A 27,760-nucleotide genomic window follows, 5' to 3' on the forward strand; every position below is an offset into this window, starting at 1 on the left:
GGCAGCTACTGTAAGGGACAGCACAGAGGAGAACATTTCCATCATCATGGAAAGTCTACTGGCCAGTGCCACCTTGAACAATATACATTTGTTTTCCTCTCTTTTCTGCAGATCAGTGAGATTGCCGGCTATGAAATAAAGCCCACAGAAACAACTTGCCTCTCAAATATGCTGGAATACGGGTTCAGCAAATTCATTGACAAGTAAGACTCCTTTTCCCCTTCAGGAAGCTTTTCAGTCAAAGTATCTCAATTCCCACAGGATATGACTAGCCTCATATCAGGCTGTTTTTCTCCCTCTGGTTCAGAGTAACTTAAATGTTTTTAGTAACCTCCACCTTGGGTGACTAGCTACTGGTGAAACCCACTTCCAGCTGCCAAATGAATGACATATTATGACTTGAAAATGGAGTCAGAGATTTTATTTCAAAGGGAAATCTGAGAGACGCCTGGGTGGCTCAGTGGTTGAGCATCTGCCTTCAGCTCAGGGCGTAATCCTGGAGTCCCGGGATCGAGTCCTACATTGGGCTCCCTGCATGGAGCCTGATTCTACCTCTGCCTGTGTCTCTGCCTCTCTCTGTGTGTATCTCTCATGAATAAATAAATAAAACTTCAAAACAAAACAAAGGGAAATCCGAAAAAAAAAAAAAAAAGTTATTGGAAACAGCTCCAAGCCCAGGTCTGAGTGGTTTCTGGTAAAACCATTCCACCTTTCTGGGCTTTAGTTTGCTTTTTTAAACAAACAACAATAAACAGGAATGGCTTTCTGAGCCCTTAGGAGTCCAAGAAACATGGTCGGTGAGAGAATTCTTCACTTGTTTTCTTCTTTTCTACAAATGCCCTTGGACTCTGCGTATAAGAATTACTGTTTTCAAGACCAGATATTCTGTGGATTCTGATGGTTTGTCCACATCTCCTTCAGGGCAGAGGATGGGAGAAGCTGTACTGCCTGAACTAGAGTTCCTGTTAGACAGCTGGATTCAGGTCTAACTCAACACACACACTTCTCAGAGCATGGCCCCAGACCAACTGCATCACAATCATCTGGGAACTTGTTAGAAATGCACATTCTCGGGCCCCACCCCAGTCTGCTGAATCAGAAATTCTGGGTGTGGACCCTGCAATCTGTGTTTTAACCACTTTTTCAGGTCCAGTGTCCTATGAAAAGCCACCAGCCACATATAAGCCTGTCATAGACCAGGAAAGCAGTGTCCAGTGAAGAGCCATCAGCCACATATCCTACTGAGCCCTTGAAATGAAACTATTCTGAATTAGAAGTGCTGGAAGTATAAATAGGCCTACATTTCAAAGGCTTATTAAGAAAGCCTAGGAGAGGCAGCCTAGGACCCACACTGCTTTCTCTCTGGTTTACTGGGGATCACTGTTCCACCATCCCACGGTTAAGGGGAAAAAAAGCAAAATACCTAATAAGTTTTAATATTACATGTTGAAGTGATAATATTTTGGATATACTGAGTTAAATAAATTATTAAAATTAATTTCACCTGTTTCTTTTAACTTTTTAAAAATATGGCTACTGGAAAATTTAAAATGACATAGATGGCTCACCTTCTTTTTGAATGGGCAACACTACTCCAGGTGATTCTGATGCAGACCAGAGTTTGGAACCCCTTCTTCATTCTCATGGGATAATAGGTCTAATATAAGGCCCCCAAATCCCTCTGCCACCTGAATGCTCTGATGCAGTCCCCAACCCCCCAATACCACCATCACAAGCCCTCTTTGAGGAGCAGCCTGAAGACATATTCTTTTCTACCAGATGTTGGTTATTTCATTAAAAGGCCACCTTATCTTCCAATAAGATATTTCTAAGAGATAACAGCCATTGAACATGTATGCTGCACCAAGCACTTAATAAATAAACATTAACCAATTTATCCATATCCGTAACTATAACCTAATGGTGTACTACTATTACTATTGCTGTTTTACAGATGAGAAATAAGTTGATTCCAGTGATTAGGTAACTAGCCAGAGGTCATAGCTAGTAACTGAAAGAACCAAGACCCAAGCCTAGACTGGCTGATTCCAGAGCCTTAACCATTACCCTGTACTGCCTAAAGAATAAACCCACCTAAGGAGACAGAAACTAAGCACACAGTGACTCTGCCACTTTCTTTTTTTTTTTTTTTAAGATTTTATTTATTCATTCATGAAAAGCAGAGACACAGGCAGAGGGAGAAGCAGGCTCCATGCAGGGAGCCCGACGTGGGACTCGATCCCAGGTCTCTAGGATCACGCCCTGGGCTGAAAGCAGGTGCTCAACCGCTGAGCCACCCAGGAATCCCAGACTCTGCCACTTTCCATGCCAATAGACTCAACTATGACAAACCCAAAAGGGGTTACACCTTAGCTAAGTTGTTTACCTCTGTGTATCTTAGTCTTATTATCTGTAAAATGAGAAGAAAAATAGTATCTGGGTGATTAGTTATGGTGGAGATTATGGTGTAAGGCATGTAACCTGAACTGAAGATTATGGTGTAAGGCATGTAACCTGAACCTGAACACCTAAGTTCTCACCTACTACCTGTGAGTGAAGTGTGAAGTCCCCTGTGCTCCACCATCCCATAGTTAATGCAGCTTTATCACAGCACATAGTTTATAAACTTCTTTATAGTTTATACTTTAGTACATTTGGGTAAGGTCAACTGTTGATGGGTTTCAGGGACTCCCAAACTCATTAATCCTTCCCCTGTGCAATTATTTGCATAATTACAAGTCATAAAGCATGTTACAAACATTGTACTTAATTACACCAACAACCATGCAGACGGGGACCTCAAGCCTGTCAAGTGACTTGGTCACAAGTCACAGCTTTGTAGCCAGCCTCCTCATCTCACACCTACCTGGATTGGCACCTGCCCTTATTAATTATTCCCTATATGCACACTCATTGTGGTCATCTCCAAGAAGGCCACATTTAGGACAATGACCCTGATGCTAAGGTCTTTATTAGTCATTCTAGGGAATATGCCATTCACTGCCCTGAATGGAGCTGAACTGAGGGTTCTCAGCTCTGTTTAGTTGGTCCTATTTGACTGATCACATGTGAATAATTCTCTTGCTCCTTGTGACAAGGAGAAGGAAAAAGGCACAAAATGGGGGAGGAAGACACAGTGGATTAGAAGCCAGGGGAACTAGTGTCTAGACCTGGTTCCTGCACTCCCCAGCTGCAAGTATGGCTTTGGCCACATCACTTGCTTCATCTGGGCTTCAGTTTCCTGATCTCTGTGTAAAGACCAGATTGTCTCTTCTGCAGTGGAGCTTTCAATGAAAGACAAGAGCTGAGGCAGAGAGAATAATCCCTCCTTCTTCTTCCAAGAATTTGGCTTCCCTGTTCTTCCCAATTCCCAGGCCACACTTGAGTTTATTTGAGTCCTGGACTTGAGTCCCAGGCCCAACTCTCAGTGTGGAAGCAAGAAGAAAGGAACTTGTCTTCCCCTTTTTTGTGGAGTAGAGGGGCTCTAGACGTGATTCAGCATATCAGGAAAATAGCATTGGTTTTTTAAAAGGTTGGGGACAGGGGCACCTAGCTGCCTCAATTGGTAGAATCTGTGACTCTTGATTGTGGGGTTGTGAGTTCAAGCCCCACATTGGGTGTAGAGATTATGTTTAAAAAAAAAATAGAGAGGTAGGGACAGGAAGTAGAGCAAAGCCATTAGTAAATTAACAGAAGTTCTGAGATCTGAATAGGAAGTCAGAATAATAATTCTGGACTAAGTAAAGAATGAAAATGGGGGAACAGAGGTCTCATTTTAATGGCTTTAAAAGACTGGCTCTCAAGTGGAGACCACCTCTCCACTAGGAGATATTTGACAGTATTTGGAGACATTTTTGTTGCCATAACTGACAAGGTGAGCACAGGGAGAGTCTGCTACTGGCATCTTGTGAGTAGAGCCCAGGGATGCTACTAAACATTCTACAATGTACAGAACAGCCCTCTCTCCCAACAAAAGAATTAATTATCCACCCTGTATTAGTTTGCTAGAGCTGCTATCACAAATATTATAGACTGGATGGCTTAAGCAACAGAAACTTATTTTCTCCTAGTTCTGGAGGCTGGAAGCTCAAGATCAAGGTATTGGCAAAATTGGTTTCTTCTGCGGCCTCTCATTTTTTTGGTTTGCAGAATGCTGCCTTTACCCTGTCTCCTCACGTGGTCTTCCCTCTTGTGTGTCTGTCTTAATCTCCTCTTCTTATAAGGACACCAGTCGTATTGGATTAGGACCCACCCTAATGACCTCATTTTAACTGAACAAACTACCTCTTTTTTAAAATTTTAATTCTAGTATAGTTAACATACAGTGTTACATTAGTTTCAGGTGTACAATATAGGGAGCAACAACTCTATATGTTACTCAGTAACTGAACTACCTCATTACAGACCCTGTCTCCAATAGGGACCTCACATTCTGAGATGCTGGAGTTTAGGACTTCAGCACATGATTTCTGGGGTTGGGGGAGGGGACACAATTCAACCTGTAACAGCCCACAGACTGCTAGTCTGAGGGTAAGAAATCCTTCACAACATCCGAAACAGCTGGCACATTTTAGAGTTGGATAGTAAACATTTTAGTAAAATGAAGGGCATTTTGAATTTGTCTTAGGCATGAACTGAAATTCCTCCTTTACTGTGTTTTCACTGGCCTCCTCTCACTAATGTTGTTCATGCGTTCTCTTTAGATTGGAGCCCATTGGTGCAGCTGCCAGTAAGGAATACTCTCTGGAGAAAAACTTGGAGAAAATGAAGTCGGACTGGGTTAACATGACATTCAACTTTGTGAAGTACAGAGACACTGTGAGTGTCAGCCCAAGTGCCCAGCCCCCTGACAGCAGCCCATTAATTATGCAGTAGATTACAGAGAGGAGTCATTCAGAATTGCAACAGAACTCAGCAAGGAAGGATCTCTGATGTCTTTTTTTTTTAATTGAGATATAATTGACATGCAACATTGTGTAAGTTTAAGGTTTACAAGTGTTGATTTGATTTGATTTACGCATTGCAATATGATCACCACCCTAGTGTGAGCTAACAGCTCTGTGATGTCACATAATTATCATTTCTTTTTTGTGGTGGGAACAATTAAGATCAGTCTCTTAGCAACTTTGGAGTTTTTAATGTGGTCTTGTTGTCTATAATCACTATCCTGTGCATCACTAGATTGTTTCCTCCCATCTGCCTTCCTTGTGCCAGTCATTCTTCCTTCCAAGCCCCACAGGAAGGGTGCATTTTTAAATGAGAAAAGCCTTTTGATGCAGAGCAACAAGCTTTCTCAGTGCAAAGGAACTGAACAAGACTGCTGAATTAGCATCTCCCAGGGAGGGCTCCCCACCCCTCACCCCTGTCCTTTAGAAACATACCTGGGTAAACAATACTTAAAGTATTTCAAAACAAAATATAAGTTTTTTTCAGTCACTCCTGTTTCTTAAGACTGTAAGAACTGTAGCTGAGCCAATGGAAGGGAAAAGAAGTGGGGCCTCTTTCAGCAAGACTAGGCAACTGAGGGTGCCAGCAGCATGATGCTGCACCACCTTAATGGGATTAGATACTGCTAGAGGCTCTTGTGCTGGGATGAGGGATTGAGTTGGGGTACCTGTGAACAGCTCAGTTGCACCTGGCCCATCTTTAGAGTTTGGTGTTGTTTTTTTAAAAAAAAAATTATTTATTTGACAGAGAGAAAGAGAGAGCACAAGTAGGCAGAGAGGCAGGCAGAGCAGGAGGGAGAAGCAGGCTCCTGCTGAGCAGCGAGCCCCTATGATCATACCGATGATGATACCGGTTGGATCCCAGGACCCTGAGATCATGAACTGAGCCAAAGGCTTAACCAACTGAGCCCCTGAGGGGCCACCCCCATCTTAAGAGTTTTTGACTGACACAGCTATAGACAAGGATCAACAGCAAAAGGGAGTCACCGTATTACTTTATTAAGAGCTAGAAACACCTTCTGGTGCAGAGCTACTGGTAGAAGGTAGATGAGAGAATATATCCTAGCCCCAATTTAGCCACCCAGGAAGTAAAAACAAAGCTAGAAGGGCCAGACCTGCCAGAAAGAAGCAGACCCTTATCAGCTTGTTCAGCACAGTGGCCCAGGTGAAAGAGTGCCATTCACAGGAGCTGACTTTCAAGGCACAGGAACCTGAACTACTAGTAAAAAATGGTCCCAGGAAAGTATAGGCAGAGGTTCCCAAACTTTTTTCTGTTTGTGGCACCTTTTGTGTCTTAGTACTTTTTTCATAGTTCCACTCCTTGGGCCAAAAGAAATACCTAACAGCTTTATGAAGTAATTAGGTTCAAACAACTTTAGTATTTGTGTCCTATCAACAACTGTTTTTTTTTTAAGTTCTTTTTTTTTTTTAAGATTTTATTTATTTATTCATGAGAGACACAGAGAGAGAGAGAGGTAGAGACACAGGCAGAGGGAGAAGCAGGCTCCACACAGGGAGCCCGACGTGGGACTTGATTCCAGGTCTCCAGGATCAGGCCCTGGGCTGAAGGCGGCGCTAAACCACTGAGCCACCTGGGCTGCCCAACTGTTTTTTTTTTTTTTTTTAATACATATAAATTGAAAGAAAAAAATATTTGTATTTCATTTTTTAAAAAACCACAGCAAATTGCCGTGAGTTTGCTGTAATGTCTAGGAGCACCTCACATACAGTTTGGGAACCACAGTTCAAGGCCCAGTCAGATTTGCAGTTGATCCTACCTGAGGGAGAGGGAGCAAAGAAAATGGACAGGGAAATAGGAACATAGGGAAGGGAATAGAACCATATGCTCCCCTTCCCTACCCCATCCCAAACAGGCACTAATTTCAGGCCTGGGCTGGGACCATATTTGATTTCTGCAATGGATGTAGAAAATATATGTCATTAAAAACACTTTTTAGGAAGCAAATAGAAATTCCATCACCTATGAGACAGATTTCTGTCCCACTTGGGCAGACATCTGAGCTGTGGGGCCTTTGGAGATCAGTATGAAAAGTGGAGGAGTCTTGTGGTTTTGACAGGTCAGGATATCTTTATTTGCAGGATACAAACATCTTGTGTGCAGTTGATGACATTCAGCTGTTACTTGATGATCATGTGATAAAGACCCAGACTATGTGTGGCTCCCCATTCATCAAACCAATAGAAGCAGAATGCCGGGTAAGAGGAAATGAGATTGAGGGTTTGTTATGTCTTATTAGCTCTGGGTTTGTTGGAGGAGGGAGAAGATTTTTAAGTTCAGTTAACAAAGAAGCCCAGTTTTTCCTGATTGGAAAAAAATAAATAACACAAGACTAAAGCAATAACCATCCAAGTAAGCATATGGCACACTGAGCCTTTGCAACAGTCTGCCAAAAGAGAAGATGAGATGATTCTAATGCACTGAGTAAAAATACATTTGGCAAGTATTTTATGGACTACAGTAGTCTAGAATGTAAACTGCACAAGGATAGAGGTTTGGCCTCCTTTGCTCATTGTTTGTAGAAGTGGCATAAACTAAGAGTGCAGACTCTGGAGCTAGACAGCCAGGGTTTAAGTTCTGGCTTCGTCCCTTGTTGTGTGACCCTGGACAAGTTACTCAACCTGTTGTATGTCCATTTCTGCATCTGTAAAGTGAAATTTGTAATAATATCTCCCTCATAAATCTGTTGGATTAATTGGTTTCACATACATAAGGCCCTCAGACCATCACTTGTCACAGGGTAAGCAATATGGCTGCTATTATTTATTATTATTCCACTAGGAAAAGAACTACATAAGGGCAAAGACTCTTGTTGGTTTCTTTCATGGCTGAATCCATATGGCCTAGAACAATGACCAGAATATAGGGGACAAATACTTAATAAGTATTTTTTAAGTGAATGAGCAAATAAATGAATGAATCCATCTAATTTGTTCAGTCAGTGGGCCTGTGTTACAGAGTGAAGGTTAGTGACTCAGATATGAAATGCTAAATTCACAGAAGTGGGAAGAAAAGCTGGTTCGTGTGCAGGAAATTTTGGATGCCTGGTTGAAATGCCAAGCCACCTGGCTATACCTGGAACCAATCTTCAGTTCAGAGGACATCATAGCCCAGATGCCAGAAGAGGGGAGGAAATTTGCCACTGTTGATAGTTACTGGAAATCACTTATGTCCCAAGCAGTAAGTTTTTACTCCCTAGCACATCTTACCATCAGGAATGTGGGATGCCATACGGATGTTTCTCATTGTGTATCATAGCCATGTCCCTTGAAATTTATAAGTAAACTAGATTTTTTTTTTTTTTTTAAGATTTTATTTCTTTACTTAAGAGAGACACAGGGAGAGAGAGAGAGGCAGAGACACAGGCAGAGGGAGAAGCAGGGTCCATGCAGGGAGCCCGATGTGGGACTCGATCCTGAGTCTCCAGGATCAGGCCCCAGGCTGTAGGTGGCACTAAACCACTGAGCCACCCGGGCTGCCCAATTTTTTCAAATTCAATATTTTAATAATTTTTCTAATTTCAAAAATTAGAAACATAGAAATGTTACTAAAAATTCAAACATAGAAATATGTAATACAGAGAGTGGAGGACTTTTGAAAACACACCTCCAAGAAGGCAACTGTTAGCAGTTTGTATAATTAATTTATTTAGCTCTCATTCCTAATCATGAGGTAGGAAACTTTGTCACAGAATAATGCAATAAAATGTCTATAGATTGAGGATCACTTTAGAATTCAAATAATTCTCCATATTGAGTTACTTAGTTATTTAAAGTATGTTTATTTGGTGCCCATCATTGAATTAACAGAGAATACTTGAAGATGACTAGGATATGATTTCTACCTTCATAGAATTCAGTGTCTTGTGAGGAGAGAGTGTTAGGTAAATAGGAGAGTTATGATAGAAGCCTATACAAATAGCTTTTAGAACACAGGAGGGTAATTTAGTTGCCTGAGAGTGTTTAAGGAAGGCCTCCAAAGAGGATGATATTGGAAACAAATCTTGAAGGATGAGTTCACTGGGTATACAAGGCAATCAGAAGTATCTATTAAGAGATGATATCTTTTTCCTTTTTGAAGTCAATGTGCTCAACTGAGGCTCCCTTATAAAGAATTTACCTCAAGAAAATTTATCTGCTCTAGTGGGCATTTATACTGCCCAGCAAGTGGAGCCAGTTTTCATGATATCCTGCTTTCTCCAACTCTATTAGTATTAGTATTAGTTTAGTATTAGTTTAGATACTTTGGTTGCAAGTATTGAGTGACAAAAATTCAACTAATTTTAGATTTTAAAGATCAAATTGAACTTTATTAAACAATTAATAAATCAGGCAGCATCCCATCTAACAAATAGAGATCCACTCTGAGGAGTTGTATAAAATGAAAGTTTTTTGTAGAAAGAAGAGTCAACCATCTCCAGAAGAATAGGATCATGTTGTATGAGCATTCACCCTTGTGGGATTAGGAGGCTAAATTAGCTGGGCAGGGGGATCAGTAGTTCATGGACTTGTCATACACTCATTACAATGATCAGTCTCAGAATCTAGAAGCCCCATGGTGATTCTCACTTTTTTTCGTGGAAATTAGGTGAAAGATACCAGGGTTCTGGTGGCAGCAGATCAGCCACGGATGGCTGAGAGGCTTCAAGAAGCCAACCTCCTGTTGGAGGACATCCAGAAAGGGCTGAATGATTACTTGGAGAAGAAGAGATTATTTTTTCCCAGGTATTCAGTACTGTTCTTTTGTTTGGAGTTGCCTTTTTGACCCATATACAGGTAGAATTACCTTTTTTTCATCTTGAGAGTTGGCTTCTACCAACCTATTTAATAATCTTTCCTGGCTCTCCATTCCCCACAAGGCAGCTCTCCAGAGTAGGGCATGTCTTGGTGTCATTATTTAGAATGAGTTTGAATGGACACCAGTAGGGGCCAAATCCACACTTTAGCCAACCATCATGGTCAATACCTAATTGAAGGGATATAGTAGTCATGATTAAGAGTTAAACAGACCTCTGTTTGAGTCCCAGCTCTTTCACTCACTATTCTTGAGACCTTCAGCAAATCTGAGTCCACTGTAAAATAAAAATATAATAATGGCTCTTACATATGTGTTTGTGTAGATCAATGAAATAATGCATGTAGAGCATTTGGATGTCTAAACTATTGAAGAAATGTCAGTTGAATGTTTTTGTCATCAAATTTTGTAGTTTCTGATAGGTATGTTTATAAATATTTGACTCCCCCCCACCCCCTCCAAGAACCAGTGCATAAAAGTCAAAGTCATTTTAGAGGGCTAGTTCCAGAAAAGATGGTACTTGCTCCTGATAATCTGTCCATGTCTAGATCACAATGGGTGGTCACTCCATGTCATTTGATTTGAATTGGGATGTAGGTTAAATCCCAATGTGTTTTTAAGAAAAGTATATTTTAGTGTTCCCTTATCTGGAGACAGAAAGAGCTGTACTGGGATTGTGAAGAGTGATTGGTTTTATACTTTCAAATTGAGGAGGTAGGATAGAGACAAAGGAAGTTTCTGAAAGTATTGTCATATGTTAAAGACTTACAGGATCCTAGAGGTGTGGCTCTTGTCAAGTGAAGGTTGGTTTTTGCCTCTAGCAAAGCATTAACTTTAAGAGAGTTGTGAGTTCCTGGAAAAATGTCTTACTCTGCTTGTCTCAGCTATTTGTCAATGGCCTGCAAGTTGTAAGGAAATTTAATTTTACCTACATTTCCTTTTGCCTTTGTTCTACACATCAGATTCATTAATAGCATACTTCTTATTTCACACTTGTGACGTTTTGTCATTCCTGGAGATGAGATAAGGAAGTCTTCTCTCTCCTAGTGGTTCTCAATACTGACTATATATTAGAATCACCTGGGATTTTAAAAATATAAATCCCCAGACCCAACCCCAAATCCATTATATTAGAATTTGTGCACAGTGCAACCTTGGAATTGGAATTTTCTTAATAAGCTTCACAGGTGATTCTAAGGTGCAGCCAAAGTCGAGAACCACTGTTCTATCCAGGTTTCTTCCAAAAGGTAGCACCCTACCCTGAAACCATATTCAATTCACATATACCAGCGGTTTTTTTTTTGTTTTGTTTTTTGTTTTTTTTTTTTACATATACCAGCTGTTATCCTTTATCTTGCTCTGAGGCAAAACCATGGTGAAGGGGAGTATGGCTGATATTCATGGAGTGTCCTCTACTCTTTGAGGAGTATTATCTTGTTGGGAAAAGAGGTTCTCAAAAGAGATTCCAGTTGCCATCTTTCTTTGCTTTAAAATAGGTTCTTCTTCCTGTCAAATGATGAGCTGCTGGAGATCTTGTCAGAGACAAAGGACCCCCTCCGCGTGCAGCCGCACTTGAAGAAGTGCTTTGAAGGAATTGCCAAACTAGAGTTTACAGACAATCTGGAGATTACAGGCATGATCAGCTCAGAAAAGGAAACCGTTCCATTCAAACAGATTATCTATCCAACTCAAGCCAAAGTAACTCTCCTCTTACCTATTTTCATTCTTTTCTCTATAACAGCAATACAGAGAGATACAGAGAGCATATTGATTGGTTAAGCACTTGGACTCAAGTTCCATACTGCCTGGATTTGGAACCCTGGGTTCTACAATTTAAGGACTGGGCAACTTTGGGAAATTGTTTAGTCTTTCCAAGTCTCAGTTTGCCCATCTCTAAGATGGGGATTATACTGCAATCCACATGATACACTAAATTTATGGAAGGATTTCAACCAAACCTGATGTGGAGGCAATAGTACGCATCAGACCCAACTGCTGATGCCTATTCAGATCTCCAAGGGCAGAGCCTCTCTCTAAAAGTGATCTGATTGGGGCCACCTGAGTGGCTTAGTCAGTTAAGCGTCAGACTTTTGATTTTGGCTTAGGTCATGATCTTAGAGTCGTGAGATTGAGCCCTCCATTGGCTCTGTGCTGAGCATGGAGCCTGCTTAAGATTCTCTCTCTCTATTCTGCCCTCCCCCTCCACTTGTGTACGTAACACACACACTCTCTCTCTCTCTCAAAAAAGTGATCTGGTCAGACAGCTTGCTAAGGCAGGTGTTTATAAAGGTCAATAAAGTATTATGGAATAAATGCTATTTTACTCAGGTTTTTATACAAGTGTCTTTATATAATGAATAAAATGTAAATTACTCCCACTCCCACTGAACATGACAGCACCTCCATTGGAAATAGAAAAGCACTCTTGGCTTTGCTAACCATTTTTGCCAACCATACATATAAGTTGTAATAACCAAGAGTCACGTTACCAATAGACACCAGCTAGATCATAGGTGTCTGAAGTTAACAGCTACAGTGACCTAAAATTCTAAAACTGAATAATTTGCTGCACATCTGAATTGCCTGTAGAGCTTAAAAAAAAAAAAAATCCAAATGCCTAGGTTGCATCCCATAATAATTAAATCAGAATGGCTAAGAGTGAAAGTCAGACATCCATATTTTGTAAGAATCTCCAAATGATTCCCATGCACAGCAAAGTTTGGGAACCACTGGAATAAGGTGAGAATTAAAACTGCTCATTAGAAATGAGCAATTTATTTTATGAACTGAAACATAAATGTGTCATTTGCTTCCTGAGAAGTTATGTTTCAGAAAAGGACATGAAATGCATGTTAAGAATCCCCCATTTCCCCTTTACATCACACATACTTCCTAGAATAAAAAATATATAATAAATATAAAACACATAATTAAAGAATATTGTCTTGAAGGGGTGTAGGATCTTTGGCCTCCCTCCAGCCTTGGTCCAGAGAGAAAGCTGGGTCTTCCCATGATCCCTCTTTCCAGGCATGGCTAACTTGCTGCTTCTTTGTCTTACCCTGCAGGGCATGGTAGAAAAGTGGCTCCAGCAGGTGGAGCAGATGATGCTTGCCAGTATGCGGGAGGTTATTAGACTTGGGATTGAAGCATATGTCCAGGTAAATGAAAATCGGAGTACACGTGCCAGGGTATTGGTACAGCAACAACAACTTTGGGATGATGATTAAGTGGATCAATTCTAACCACCCCTTTGCCTTTTCCCAAAATCCCACCCCAAACCTGCTGGGTAATGCCTGGCCCCTCCGTGACCCCTCTGTGCTTCTCTCCTCTTTCCCTGTGAATCCTGGGGTGATGCACATATTTCTGGTGAAATGTTTACGGTTTGGAGCAGGTGGCACAAGACAAGATGGTTAGCCAGAACCCTCTGGCTGCTAGCCTCAAGTCCCTTCTGGGAAATGAATTGATGGCAGGAGGTCTTTTTAGAGCACCTTCCAATTAAGCATCTCTCCCTCTAGGCTTTCCGTTTACATTACACATACCCTGAACAGTACAACTCATTAAATTCCCAAAGCTTTAGGGGAAACAGGTATGATGGAAGAAAGCCAAAAGAAAAGAACTGTTGCCAATCACTCTTCAGCCAGCTCCTAGCAAGGTTAAATGTAGGAAGACCAGAGCTTTGTACTCCTTGACTTTGGGTGTCTTTTCTTACTTTCCAGGGCCCCACCCCCACGAACCCTTCCATCAAACAAAAGAATATTCAGTTAACACCTTCCCACTAAAATATGGGATACTGACCCTGCTGTCCCTCTTAGAAATAGCATTGTAAATGAAAGGCCAGTCCTTTGTCCTATGATTTATTTTAAATAAAAAATTAAGTTAAAGAAAAATGGCTACCTGTATGGACTGACTCCATGCCATTGCATCTAGAGCAAGAGCCAGCAAACATTTTCTGTAAACTAAATGTTTTTATAATGTCTTCAGCTCTGTGGTACACACACACCATTTATCTTTACCCTCATAGTACAGAAGCAGCCTTGGATGATAGGTAAGAATGGGTGTGGCTGTGTTACAATACACCTTTATTTACAAAAACAAAAGCAAGGCCAGATCAGACCTCTGGGCAAGGCTAAGAAAACTGGCACATTACTGCAATATTATGTAGCCATCAAAAAGGGTGGTTATGAAAACTCTCTGTAAACCTTGACTGTAACTGTGTAAAATACTTGGGTTGGGAGTTTAAGAAAAAAAGAAAAAAAAAAAGAGTTGATGAGATTGTTGATGATTTTTTTTTCTCTTTCATAAAATTCAGGAAGACATAAATCAATAATCCCAAAGATATCAAGTCTGGTAGCTTCTGAGGGTGGAGGAAGGTTTTGTGTTTGTTGAGGGGATAGGGTGGGGAATATTTTTCAGATGTTGGTTTAAGTCAAATAAGTTGAGCTGACTATATACCACCTGCCCCCATTCCATACTTTCCCAGGTCCCTCGTAATCAATGGGTCTTGCAGTGGCCTGGCCAGGTGGTCATCTGTGTCTCCTCCATCTTTTGGACCAAGGAGGTGTCCCAAGCCCTGGTCGAAAAGACCCTACCGGTAAGTGAGCATGTTATGAAGTTTGTAGAGGAGATTCAAGGTCAGTTAGGATCTACAGGATATATAATTAAAGTAGCCATGTTTTCTAAACAACAGCAACAAAATCACAGCATCCAACGATGGCATAGAGAAGTCGGTGTTTTCGTTGGGACAGTGGGTTGGAGAATTTGGAATTGGAGCTGTTCTGGAATTCTCTAGTATAATACCTCTCATGGTCCTTCCCAGACAGAAATTCTAGGCTGCAGTATTCTACGTTTTTATCACTTTGTTTTCAGGGGTCAACCTGGTAAAATTTCCACCAACAGAGACCTCTCTCTAGCCTTCTTCCTGGGCTAAAAGACCATATGGTCCTGTTTTCTCCTCTTCTACCATTACCTGCTTCTTGCCACCTTCAGTTCAACACAAACCCACCTACAGCTCTTCATGCAGTGTCCTCTTGAGACCAAGAGTGCTCTCAAGTCCTGCTTGTCAGATCCAGATTTGCATATTTCCAGTTAACTCCTGTCATTGAGGCCAGTGCTTGAGAGTTCAAGACCTGAATGAACTTTAGTTCAAATCCTAATACTTGGGAATCCCTGGGTGGCTCAGTGGTTTAGCGCCTGCCTTCGGCCTAGGGCATGATCCTGGAGTCCCAGGATCGAGTCCCATGTCAGGCTCCCTGCATGGAGCCTGCTTCTCCCTCTGCCTGTGTCTGTCTCTCAGTCTCTCTCATGAATAAATAAATAAAATCTTTAAAAAAAAAATCCTGATACTTTCCCTTGTTAGCTGTATGACTATGGGCAAGCTACTTAACCTGAGTCTCAGTCTCCTTGACCATATAATGAGCCGCAGTGTACCACATTGTAGTACAACATCATAGTACAGTATTGTTGGAAAGTTAAATGAGATGGTAGCAAGTTAGTACTAGAGCCCAGGCTATGAGCCCCACAAGGCAGAGACCATGTCTATTTTGCTTACTATTATATTTCCTGGAGTTATTGCAATGCTGAGCACATAGTAGGTGTTCAATAAATATTTACTGAACAAATGAATGGTAACTTCATTCCCAACCTTTTTACCATGGTATAATTTCCCATGATTATCTCATCAGACCTTCTGTTACTCCCCTCTCAGATGACTGGCTACAGACCAGAAAATATTTCAATTTACTGTATTTTGCTTTATACCTTAAAATTAGAACATTAGCATTTGACCAAGGTTCAAATTTCTACATATTCCATGTTGGTAATTCCTACAAACATATTGCACTTTACACTTGCAAACTGCTTTCACTGAATTTCATTTCAAACTTTTTGAAACACTAAAAAATTCTGATTTTTGTGACAGCATCTCTGTCCCCCAATTTTCCTACATGTAATAAGGGGAGACTGTTTCTCATGTCACACTCCAGCCCTGGAGTGTATATATGCTGAATAATGTGGCTCAGCATCCTAAAAGAAGCAGGTGTTGATACAGGATCGCTATCCATCCATCCATCCATCCATCCATCCATTGTTCATTTAAAAAATATTTATTTGACATCTGTTCCATGCTGGAATGATGCTACAAAGCAAAGTGAATTAGAGTTGAATAAGAAAGACATGGTCCCTGTCCTTGTGGATTTATAGTCTAGTGAGGGAGATAAAAAGTCTCTTTGATAGAACTGTGATGAGGAAAGTATGGGGATCCAGGAAGCATGGGGAGGAAGGAGAGAAGCAAGAGAGGAATTAGGATGGGAAACAATTTCCCAGAAAATTGGTGTCTAAGAGGAGACATAAAATATAAATAGGAATTCGCCAAGCAAAGAACAGGAGAAAGAGTGTTCCAGAGAGAGAGAGACCAGAATGTGCAAAAATCTGAAGATGAAAAATATGGTGCATTCCAGCAACCGAAGACACTTGGGTTCAGAATAACTGTGGAATGGTTGTGGTTTAAAAAGATGTATGGAAAAAATATATATATATATATGTATGGAGCAGCCTCATCACGAAGGGTTTTCCAGACCCACAGAAAGGGCAATGGGGAAGCATTTGAAAGGCTTTTTAAATTTTAGTTTATTTTTTGCTGTGTGACAGGTACTTTATTAATAATAATAACAACTGTCAGTATTTACTGGGTACTTTATTCACATTGTGCCAAGTGCTTCACCATCTCCTTTAATCTTCAAAACAGCTCCAAGAGGTAACTGTAATCATCTAGACTCAACAGAACAAGATACTGAGACTCAAAGGGTTAATATGGTTTACCCAGAACTGCATAGCTAGGAAGTGGGGAAGGTGAACTATGAACCTAACGTGGTCTCTGGTTTTTTTCCTTTTAAAAATTTATTTCTATTTTTTAACTCCTTATTTTCAAGTGATGTCAGCCTTGCAAATAATGATGCAATAATAATACAAAGAATTTTCATATATCCTTCATCAAGAATCCCCCAATATTAACATTTTATTTTATTTTATTTTATTTTTTTTTTTTTTTTTTTTTTTTTTTTTATTTATGATAGTCACACAGAGAGAGAGAGAGAGAGGCAGAGACACAGGCGGAGGGAGAAGCAGGCTCCATGCACCGGGAGCCCGACGTGGGATTCGATCCCGGGTCTACCAGGATCGCGCCCTGGGCCAAAGGCAGGCGCCAAACCGCTGCGCCACCCAGGGATCCCAATATTAACATTTTAAATAACCACCCTACAATTATCCCAATCTGGAAACCAACAGTGATGCAAAATACAATCTTATCTAATCTTTTAAATTGGCTAATCTAGGGCAGCTCTGGTGGCTTAGTGGTTTAGCACCGCCTTCAGCCCAGGGCGAGATCCTGTAGACCCGCAATCAAGTCCCACATCTGGATCCCTGTGTGGAGCCTTTTTCTCCCTCTGCCTGTGTCTCTGCCTCTCTCTCTCTGTGTCTCTCATGAATAAATAAAATCTTTAAAAAAAAACTATAAAAAAGAATAAAAAGACTGTACTTTAAAAAAAAATAATAAATTGGCTAATCTAAATTTAGCCATTTGCCCCACTGATGTCTTTTTGTCTCGTCTGGGGTCCATTCCAGGATTACAGTTTGTGTACATTTACCTTTTACATCCCCTGTGTCTCCTTTAATCTGAAAAAGTTTCAGATTGTTTCTTGTTAATTCAGATTTATTGCATAATTTATATACAGTAAAATTTACCCATTTTAATGTACAGTTCTGAGTTTCAGCAAGCACATACATTTGTGTAACCACCATCACAATCAACATATAGAACCAGTTCATGCCCCTCCCCTCCAAATTCCCTCAAGCCCTTTGTAGCAAACCCTTCCCCTGCTCCAGCTTCTGGCAATTACCCCTCTTTGGTCTGTTCCTATGGTTTTGTCTTTTCCACAATAATAATAAAATCAAGGTATGTAGTCTTTCAAACTTGGCTTCTTTCAGTTAGCATAGTGCATTTGCAATTTGTCTAGAGGCTAATGAAGGGGGTGAGGGAACTGGAGGGATAGCTTGGGCCATGGGGTGGTAGAGGGTACCATTCCCTAAGACAGGGTTACAGGGGAGAATCCAACTTAACCAGTTGTCCCCTCCTTTGCCCCTGCCAGGATTTTCTGAAAAAGAGCAACGATCAGATTGCACAGATTGTCCAGCTGGTGCGAGGGAAGCTGAGCAGCGGGGCTCGACTCACTCTTGGAGCCCTCACGGTCATTGATGTCCACGGTGAGCGAGGAGAGAGGCTTCCCTGGCATTGCTGACTGTCTAAGAACAGCAGCCAGGCTCGCTGCTCTCTATTCCTCTGGATGGAGTGATTCAGGGTCCCTTTTCCCTTTAGGGAGAGGCTTCTCCAACTAACTGAGAGTAAGGTGAGGAGGTAAGGAGAGAAGCGCAGGTTTCTTGAAAATCTCCAGCATGTTCTCCCCTCCCATCCCCGCCCTTGTTTCCAGGAAACCTCCAAGCAGGACTCTCGCCAAGACAATGGGCAGCCAAAGCCATTTCTGAGATTCACCAACTAGGAATGATTTCTTGAGGCTACCATAGCTAATATTTTTTAATACTCACCAGGTGCCAAGCTTTGTGCTGAGTGCTCAACATACGTTATTTCATTTTTATACATACTTCTCAAATTGAGAACCTGAGGCTTGTTTACCTAAGCTATATGAGTGTATCCAGAGGCCTACAGCTAATAAGTAGCAGAGGCTGTTTTATAATTTGATGTAATTGGTTTTATTGTAATTCTATGTCTGTCTGATTCCAAACCCAGGAGACTGGAAATGGGCAGTGTATGCAAGGAGGAAGTGGGAGAGAGATAATGTCTTCCAGCACTTACCTTTAAAAAAAAAAAAAAGGGCGGGGAGGAGGAGGAAGAACCGGGGTCTTTATATAAAACAAACCACCCCCTCACCCTCACTCCATCACCACCAAGGAAACTAGGGCTGGACTAGCTGGTTGCCTGGAAACAGTGTCTTTCTTGTTCATACTTCCAGCTTCCTACTGGCATTTCATGGCATCTTATTCTCCTTAAGGTTGATGCTCTTTTCAATCTAATTTCTCTTGGATAGACGAGCATGCAATCAGGGAGAGAGAAGGGAAAACGTGATCTTCATTTGGTAGGAACTGAAGATGTGGTTATTGCCCAGGGTATCCCAGAGTGGTTGTGTTCACACACATGCACATGCACACACACACACACTCTCTCTCTCACACACACACACACACACACACACACACACACACACAGCATCGTGCAAGCATTCCCAACTCAGTCCCTTGAGATTCACCTTCCTTGGGACACCTGGGTGGCTCCACGGTTTAGCACCTGCCTTTGGCCCAGAGTGTGATCCTGGAGTCCTGGGATCGAGTCCCACATTAGGCTCCCTGCATGGAGCCTGCTTTTCCCCTTGCACATCCTAGAAGTGTCTTTGCCTCTCTCTCTCTCTCTCTATGTCTCTCATGAATAAATAAATAAAATCTTTAAAAAAAAGGGGGGGGGGCAGCCCAGGTGGCTCAGTGATTTAGTGCTGCCTTTGGCCCAGGGCCTGATCCTGGAGACCCGGGATCCAGTCCCACATAGGGCTTCCTGCATGGAGCCTGCTTCTCCCTCTGCCTGTGTCTCTGCCTCTCTCTCTCTCTCTCTCTCTCTGTGTCTCTCATGAATGAATAAATGAAATTGTTTAAAAAAAAAAGCATATTTAAAAAAAGAGAGATTCACCTTCCTCTTGGGTCTCTCATGGAGACCCCTACTCCTGCTACCACTCTATGATTTCCCTCAAGAACCTGGAGGAGTATTAAATTCCTCAGGAAGGACAGAAGAGCTGTTGGTATAATCTTCAAAGACTCTTCTAGAGGGTTTTGGATTTCACTATCATAAAGACTGCGAAGAGACAGTAGACTTACAGGAGTGTCCCTTTACAAAGTTATGTTTCTGAGATACTAAATTTGAGCTGCTGCCCTACTTTTTTTTTTTTTTAAAGTAGGCTCTACGCCCAGCGTGGGGCTTAAACTCACAACCCTAAGATCAAGACCTGAGCTGAGATCAAGAGTTAGATGCTTAACCAACTGAGCCACCCAGGTGCCCCTGCTGTCCTAGTTCTGAGATCTCAATAGCTCTCACCTAAGAGTTCCCTAAAAAATAGCTAATGATTCTTAGAAACCAATGTTCACTCTTCAGCTTCAGGGCTTCCTATCACTGTGAGAAAATTAAATTAGGCTCATAATCCTGTGACAGAAAGAAGGAAACCCAGAAGTATATTTCCCTTCTGGTTTCTCAGGCCCCCTAATGGAAAGGCTGTATCTAACCATGAGTTCATGGGGCCCCTTCCCTTGCCAACTGCATCAGGCCAAGCTGATTATGTTCCCCTAGGATATCCTAGAAGTCTGGAACAGGGCCAAAAGGGTCATACTGGGGATATGACAGCATTTGGGGTAACTACATATTGCAAAGCTCTTTGGGTCAGTACCCCAAGAATTTGGGAATGATAACAGTAGCTAGTATTTATATAATCTTTCTTTTCTTTCATCTATCTGTATCTGCATATTTGTGTAGATGTGCAGATATGCAGATATTTATATATGTACTTATATATATGTATGTATGTATAGTTATATATGTGTGTGATATATATGTCTGTATATATAGTTGACCCTTGAATGACATGGGTTTAAACTGTACAGGTCCACTTACATGAGAATTTTTTGGGGGTAAATACAATACTGTAAATGTACTTTCTCTTCTTTATGATTTTCTTAAACATTTTCTCTAGCTTTATTGTACATTATATAATACATAAAACTTACAAAATATGTATTAATTGTTATCTGTAAGGATTCCAGTCAACAGTAGGCTATTAGTAATTAAGTTTGAGGAGAGTCAAAAGTTACACATAGATTTTTTTCTATATTGTAGGTGGGTACCCCTAACTCCCATGTTGTTCAAGGGTCAACTGTATACAGTTAATCCTCCTAATAACCTTATAATAACCCTATAAAGCAGGTACTGTGTTATCCTCATAGAGAGGTTGAGTAACTTGCCCAAAGTCGCATAGCTAGTTAATGGCAGAATCAGAATTTGGATCCAGGCAGTCTGATTCCAGAGGATGTACTTTTAATGCCTCTGCTGTATTGTCTGAGAGTAGACAGTGCAGCAGATTCTCTGCCTGGCTCCTTGGGAGAAGCAAAGACCAGCTTCTGAAAGAAATTACTACCTGCAAGTCAGGACTGGGCAGGGAGGCTAGTTGAGCCTGAAACTGGAGAGTGAGGGATGGCCTAGATTATGTCCTCAGACCTCCTCTGAGCAGTCTGTGGACATAGAAGCATGCTGACAGTTCTGCATTTGTATGTTTCTATGTCTGCGTCTGTCTCAACAGCTCGTGATGTTGTGGCCAAGTTATCTGAGGACAATATCTGTGATCTGAACGATTTCCAGTGGATCTCCCAGCTGCGCTACTACTGGAATTCAGAGAATGTGCATGTGCAGATGATCACCACAGAAGCCTTGTATGGCTATGAGTACCTGGGGAACTCCCCCCGACTGGTGATTACACCCCTCACTGACCGCTGCTACAGGTAACCTCTGCCCCCTCACCTAGACTCAAAGGGTGAATAGAGAATTTCAGAAGGAAAATCTTCTGAGGAAGAAGGTGAGGGACATCTTGACTTTGTGACTTTACATTTCAAATTCTCAGATTTTAGAATTTTGCCCTTAGTTACCATGGTCCCACAGATGGTCATGGAAATTAGGTGTTAGGCCAGAAAAAAGAACCTGGTAGGAGTCCTAATGCAAATTAATACGACCAAACCAACAAGCAGAACATTGATGCCTGTCCTTAACAATGCCACAGTACTTAAGTAGAAAGCTCTCCCATGGCAGGAATCAAGATGGTGCCTGGAGATCCCATGGATAAAGAGAAAAAGGGCCAGGTGAAGGAGTCTGGCAAGGAGTCTCCAAGCTTGGCCATCCAGTCTGGTGGCGAGATATAGTCATTTTGTCCTCAGTTAAGTGCTTTACCAAGTACTTTCCTTGGTGTTCATAACATTAGAAATCTGAGCTCTGTGGATGTGTCTGTCAACTTTATGATATTTAGATTTTCTTTGATTAAAGTGCAGTTTTTTGTAATCATAAAGATAATTCTTGAGTATTTTTTCAAAGTCCATAGTCATTTATTTTCTGTGTTCTGTGATTTTTAGTCTTCAATCATTCATTTATTTCACCTGTTATTTAGTAGCCACTTCTTAAACTCTCCTGTGTATCATGCATGCCCTCAAGAAACCCTCAACCTAATGGGGTCAGGGAACAAGACATACTCAGATAAGTATAAGATGATATGTTAACTGAAACTATAGTGAAGAACACGTCATTAATTTCTAACATTTATTTTGCCCTTGTTCTTATCAAACTGAATCAAATACAGGTCCTGAACTCAAGAGTTCATAATCCAGTGGGGGAAATATAGGTATTTCCACCACTGCATTAGCACTGGGGATCTTTAGAATCTGGAGTTAATGAAGATTTTTAACTTTTATTTAATTCATTTATGTATATATTCATTTATCCATTCAAACAAATGTTTATGGATGCCACCATGCACTAGGCTCTAAGGTTATAGCACCAAGTAAAACAGAATTTCTTATAATGATGAAATATGTTGGTCATGCAATCAGTGAAAAAATTTAAAGTTATTTGTACAAGTCAAAATGAAATAAAGCAAAAAAAAAAAAAATGAAATAAAGCAAAAGTCAGCTTCTTTCCAGTGTGTTAGGACTTGGGGCGGGGGTGGGGTGGGGGTGGGAAAGGACTTGGGCACTAAATTCTTTTTCTTTTTTTTTTTTTTTTTGAGAAGGAGATAGGTGGGGGAGGGGCAAAAGGTGAAAGAATTTTAAGTAGGCTTCATGCTTAGCATGGAGCCTGATGTGGGGCTCAATCTCACAACCCTGATCATGACCTGAGCTGAAATCACAAGTCAGATGCTTAACCAACTGAGCCACCCAGGTGCCCCATTGGGCACCAAATTTTTATTTTTTCCCCTTAGGACACTGATGGGGGCTTTGAAGCTGAACCTTGGTGGAGCTCCAGAAGGACCAGCTGGCACAGGCAAGACAGAAACCACCAAAGATCTGGCCAAAGCTTTGGCCAAGCAGGTAGGGAAATGCTGTGTATTCTTACCCTCACTTTCCTTTCCTCTCTGGACTTCTGTCCCGGAGAGTTGGCATGAAGTTCAAGATGGTTTAAGGGGAGAGTCAGAATGGGGCCCTGGTTCCTGCTGTGGAATAGGAAGAGAGGAGCCCCACTTGTGTTTCATGTGCAGAGTAATTCAGATATGAGGCAACTCATCCCTAATGGTATCTACATCCTCCTTCTCTCTAGTGTGTAGTCTTCAACTGCTCAGATGGTCTGGATTACAAAGCCATGGGGAAGTTTTTCAAGGGGCTAGCCCAGGCTGGAGCATGGGCCTGCTTTGATGAATTCAACAGGATTGAGGTAATGCTGCAACTTCCCTGCAGAGCAGGAGTTGATACAGGAGCCTTTTTCTGGGTTCTCAGCTCCTCTGTGACAGGGCCTTATGTGTCCTCTAAGATCCCTGCACAAAATACTCAATGAGCTAAACAAAACAGTCCCAGGAAGACAAAGTACATTTTTATATACATATTCATCGTCATCATATTCACTCACTTATTCAAAAATTTATGGAGCAGCTAGTATATGTCATATACTCTGCAATTGTTTATAACACAAAGATAAGGTAATAAATGAGTGTTAAAATTTAGCAAAGGGAAATAATTAAGTGAAACAAATAGAAAATGATATAGAAGTCTATAGTAGTGGTACAAAGGAGCCATCACAAAAGAGAAAGGGTGATTAGTTCTATTAGTTCTATTCGGGTGGGGAATTTAGGTCAGGAAATGTAAACATGCATTTAGAACCAATAAACAATGTTTGAATACATATGATGGATGAAACATTATGCTAGGTGCTAGAACAAAGATAAAATACTATGGAAATAAGTAACACACACGTACACCAATTTTCTTTCTCTTTACCAAAACCCCAAATCGTGATCTTAATTTTAAATGTCTGGTTCTCAGATGATTGGATTTTGTCATTGCTAAGTGAGGGGAACTCTGGCAGAGTGGGGTGATGGCTGTCAAAGCAGTTAACATCAGTCAGCCATTCTCACCCCAGGTAGAAGTGCTGTCTGTGGTGGCTCAGCAGATTCTCAGCATTCAGCAAGCCATTATCCGGAAGCTAAAGACATTCATCTTTGAAGGCACTGAGCTCTCTCTAAACCCAACCTGTGCTGTCTTCATCACCATGAACCCTGGGTATGCTGGCAGGGCTGAGCTGCCAGACAACCTCAAGGTAAACATCAGTGTGTATAAATTCTGGGTGTACTTTATGGTAGTAACTGAGGATCCGTTGTTGTCAAGCAGGAATTGTGAGGTATTCTCATTTTTCGGGATAAGATAGAAATTGGGATTTCTACATGTAATCTGATTTTGTGATCCTACCTCAATGCAAACAAAACAAAACAAAACAAACCACTGTATGCCAAACAAAAGCATCTAATTATAAGACAGCATCAAAGTTAGACACACAAAGCTCTGGAAAGCTCTGAGAAACCTAGGCTGAACCAGGGGCACCTGGGTGGCTCAGGTTAAGATCTCAGGGTCCTGGGATTGAGCCCCATGTCTGGCTCCCTGCTGAGTGGGGAGTCTGCTTCTCCCTCTCCCTCTGCCCTCCCCCTACACATGCTCATGCTCTCTCTTTTGCTCTCTCTCACTCTCTCTCTAATAATCTTAAAAAAAAAAAAAAAACCTAGGCTGAACAATTTGGAGCTCCTCTTTATTACTATGGTTAAGCCAAGGTGGTGTCTATACCAAAGCAGACTATTCCAACCAGCTACAGAGGTGACAAGAAAGCATATATCTCCCAGTGCCTACTGCTGATCTGGCCTGAGTTACAGCGTGACAATAGCCATTGATCCTGCTCCTAGTGGAGAAGGAAGGTGCCTCTGAAGCAAAGAGAGTCACCCAGGCCATATTCAGGGGAATAGGCTATAGATGACCTTAACATGCTGCTCTCATGGGAAGAAAACCCTAAAGTACAAGATGGCTGGATCTCCTCCTATGAGAAGAGACTCTAGCACTCTAACTGTATGAAAAAAGGTACCAGAGAGAGACTTCCAGGCCTGCTTCTTTATGGATTTTCTTCTAATCATTGCTCCATCTCCCTGAGTAGAAGACACAAGAGAGAACCAGCCAAACCCATATGGGTATTTAACCTGCCAGAAACGCATCTGATCAGTGCTCTGGAATCTTTTTTTCTTAAGATTTTATTTATTTATTCATAAGAGACATAGAGAGAGGCAGAGACATAAGTAGAGGGAGAAGCAGGCTCCCTGCAGGGAGCCCAGTGCAGGACTCAATCCCAGAACCCCAGGATCATGACCTGAGTCAAAGGCAGATGCTCAACCAATGAGCCACCCAGGCGTCCCAGTGCTCTGGAATCTTATTCAGACCCTTTCTCCCTGCCCTCCAAATGGAAAAGAATCAGGGAGATCCTTAGGAATGGCTCCTCCCTCAAAGCCAGCCTAGGCCAGTGAGTACCAAAGTAGAATTTGGACCCACATTTCTTATTTTTACCACCCAATCATTGTGACTTCTCCTTACACCCTTCCCCCAGCCAACAACCCTGTTAGGTCTGCATAAGCAGGTTTCATGAGACAGTGTGGTATAGCAGACAACATCAGGGGTTGATGTTAAGAGGCCTAGGTTCTAGTCCTGGCTCTACGTCTAACTAACTGCTTGACTTCTCCTCTAAGATCTAAGGTAATAACAAGAGCTGATGTTTATTAAGCACTCACTATGTGCCATACACTTTTCTAAGCACTTCACTTATATGATAACATTTATTCTCATGTTGTTGGCTCATTTTGAGATGAAATAACTAGAGGAGTTAGATTGCTTGCTCACAGCCACATTACTTGCTACCTAGCAGAGCAAGGACTCAAATCAAGATCTGATATTAAGATTGGTCCTGCATTTCTAAATGATTGCCTCTGTCCCTATTGAACACAGAAAGGGTCTGATAGTTGAATGATGCTCATTTGGCATAGGATAATGAGGTGTTGTTAGAATATCAGCACCTAGGGCCTTCCACAAAACTATTGAGGGACATGGTGTGACAACATGTCAGGCCAGTGGGGAAGGTAGCTGAGCAGTGGATCTGTCCAACAAAGATGGTCCCTCTGCATTCTCTCTTCCTGCTTTCCTTTCCTTGATTTCACTAGAGTGGCCTGAAAACCATACTGCTTCTTCTCTTTGCACCTGTAGACTTACCTTCCCCCAGTGTTCACTGTATGTGTTCAGGTTCTCAATGGCCATTTCTTTTCTAGGCCTTATTCCGGACAGTAGCCATGATGGTGCCAGATTATGCCCTTATTGGGGAAATCTCTCTCTACTCCATGGGGTTTCTGGACTCTAGAAGGTATGTTACATTGGCTTTCCAGTAGGTTCTAAAGGCTCTGAAAGAGTACCGTCTGTGTGATAGATTCAAGGTAAGTTGCCCATTGGAAGAAAAGAGAGGAACTCAAGAAATGTCCATTCCCTAGTTGATCTGAAAGCACATAGCCCCGGCTTTTTTGTTGACCCTATCCCTGGCCGGGAAATGGCCCAGATGCCTAAGTAAGGGCCTCCTCTCTCTTTATGTATCCTTGGACTTCTGCTAAATAAATTGGCCTTTATATCCCAACCCTACTCCACACACACAAACACACACACACAAACACACACACACATGCACACAAACACATACATACACACATGCACAGCTTAAGGCAAGAGTTTAAAACATGAAATTATGCCAAGGTTGAAGAGGAATATTTTAATATAATTTGTAATTAACATTATTATCATCATAACATTTACTGACTTAAAAAAGTAAAGCATGTACATGGAAAAAAATTGTCATGTTATAGAAGTAAATAAAGGTAGTTTCTTCTCAGTGACCTTGTGTCTCACTCTCTGGGGATTAACATTGTTAATAGTTGGATGTTTCTTCCAAAACTTGTGTGTGTGCGTGTACTTGTACATTCACATATATGTGTAGAAGTATCACACATGTAATTTCTTATATGATAGATTGTATACATATGTGTGTGCTTGCTGTTTTATTCCTAACTTTGAAAGAATTAGAAGGCTTTCTTAGTTCATCATGGTAGTTACCATGGTAACTTCTTCTCTTAGAGGAGAAGTAACTACTATGGTAGTTCAAATGATAGTTCTCCATCAAGTCCATGAGCAAGCCTGATTCCTGAAGGGACAGGACACTGGGATGTTGGGAATGTCTGCTGAGCAGGAGCTGGTCCTCTCTGGCAATCTGCAGATGTATTTCTGCCCTCCTAGTCTCGCCCAGAAGATTGTGGCGACCTACCGCCTGTGCTCAGAGCAGCTGTCCTCACAGCATCACTATGACTACGGCATGCGGGCAGTCAAGTCTGTGCTCACGGCTGCTGGCAACCTGAAGCTCAAGTATCCTGAAGAGAATGAGAGTGTTCTGTTGCTCCGGGCCTTGCTTGATGTTAATCTGGCCAAGTTCTTGGCTCAAGATGTCCCTCTGTTTCAGGTATGCAGTGCTTTGGGACCTCGGCCAAGCACTGAGACTCAGTTTCTAAAGACGAACTATTTGTCTGGCACTTTCTCCATCTCCAGCCAGCAACCCCTACCACCAGACACCCTCCCTCGAAGTTAGATAATAATAGTGATAACACTATCCCTGTCTACTTCCTGATTTTAATAAAAATGGTTTCACTGATAGAATAATAGCTGCCATTGGGTTTGGGTAGGTTTTTGGTTTTTTTTTTAACCAAATGTAGTTTTCTTTTGTAATTATTTTAATGCCTCTCTTCCTTATCAAACTGTGAGTTCCATAAAGACAGAAATCATGACTATCTTATTCATTTCCAGTACATTG

At 41.5% G+C, this 27,760-nt stretch overlaps 1 protein-coding gene across 1 annotated transcript in view; it reads left to right on the forward strand.

Moving 5' to 3' along the window:
- The window catches only part of DNAH3 (dynein axonemal heavy chain 3), a 170,698-nt gene that overhangs the window by 58,434 nt on the left and 84,504 nt on the right, over positions 1–27,760 (forward strand). The window contains exons 21-35 of the mRNA XM_072753699.1: positions 112–203; positions 4,704–4,818; positions 7,047–7,163; positions 7,966–8,145; positions 9,553–9,689; positions 11,256–11,457; positions 12,825–12,917; positions 14,240–14,350; positions 17,901–18,015; positions 21,159–21,357; positions 22,821–22,929; positions 23,156–23,269; positions 23,972–24,148; positions 26,184–26,275; positions 27,193–27,412. Coding sequence (XP_072609800.1) covers positions 112–203; positions 4,704–4,818; positions 7,047–7,163; positions 7,966–8,145; positions 9,553–9,689; positions 11,256–11,457; positions 12,825–12,917; positions 14,240–14,350; positions 17,901–18,015; positions 21,159–21,357; positions 22,821–22,929; positions 23,156–23,269; positions 23,972–24,148; positions 26,184–26,275; positions 27,193–27,412 — 2,073 coding nt within the window. The remainder of the gene's footprint in view (positions 1–111; positions 204–4,703; positions 4,819–7,046; positions 7,164–7,965; positions 8,146–9,552; positions 9,690–11,255; positions 11,458–12,824; positions 12,918–14,239; positions 14,351–17,900; positions 18,016–21,158; positions 21,358–22,820; positions 22,930–23,155; positions 23,270–23,971; positions 24,149–26,183; positions 26,276–27,192; positions 27,413–27,760) is intronic.

The sequence above is a fragment of the Vulpes vulpes genome, chromosome 3 (assembly GCF_048418805.1).
Source record: "Vulpes vulpes isolate BD-2025 chromosome 3, VulVul3, whole genome shotgun sequence".
Taxonomy (NCBI): Eukaryota; Metazoa; Chordata; class Mammalia; order Carnivora; family Canidae; genus Vulpes; species Vulpes vulpes.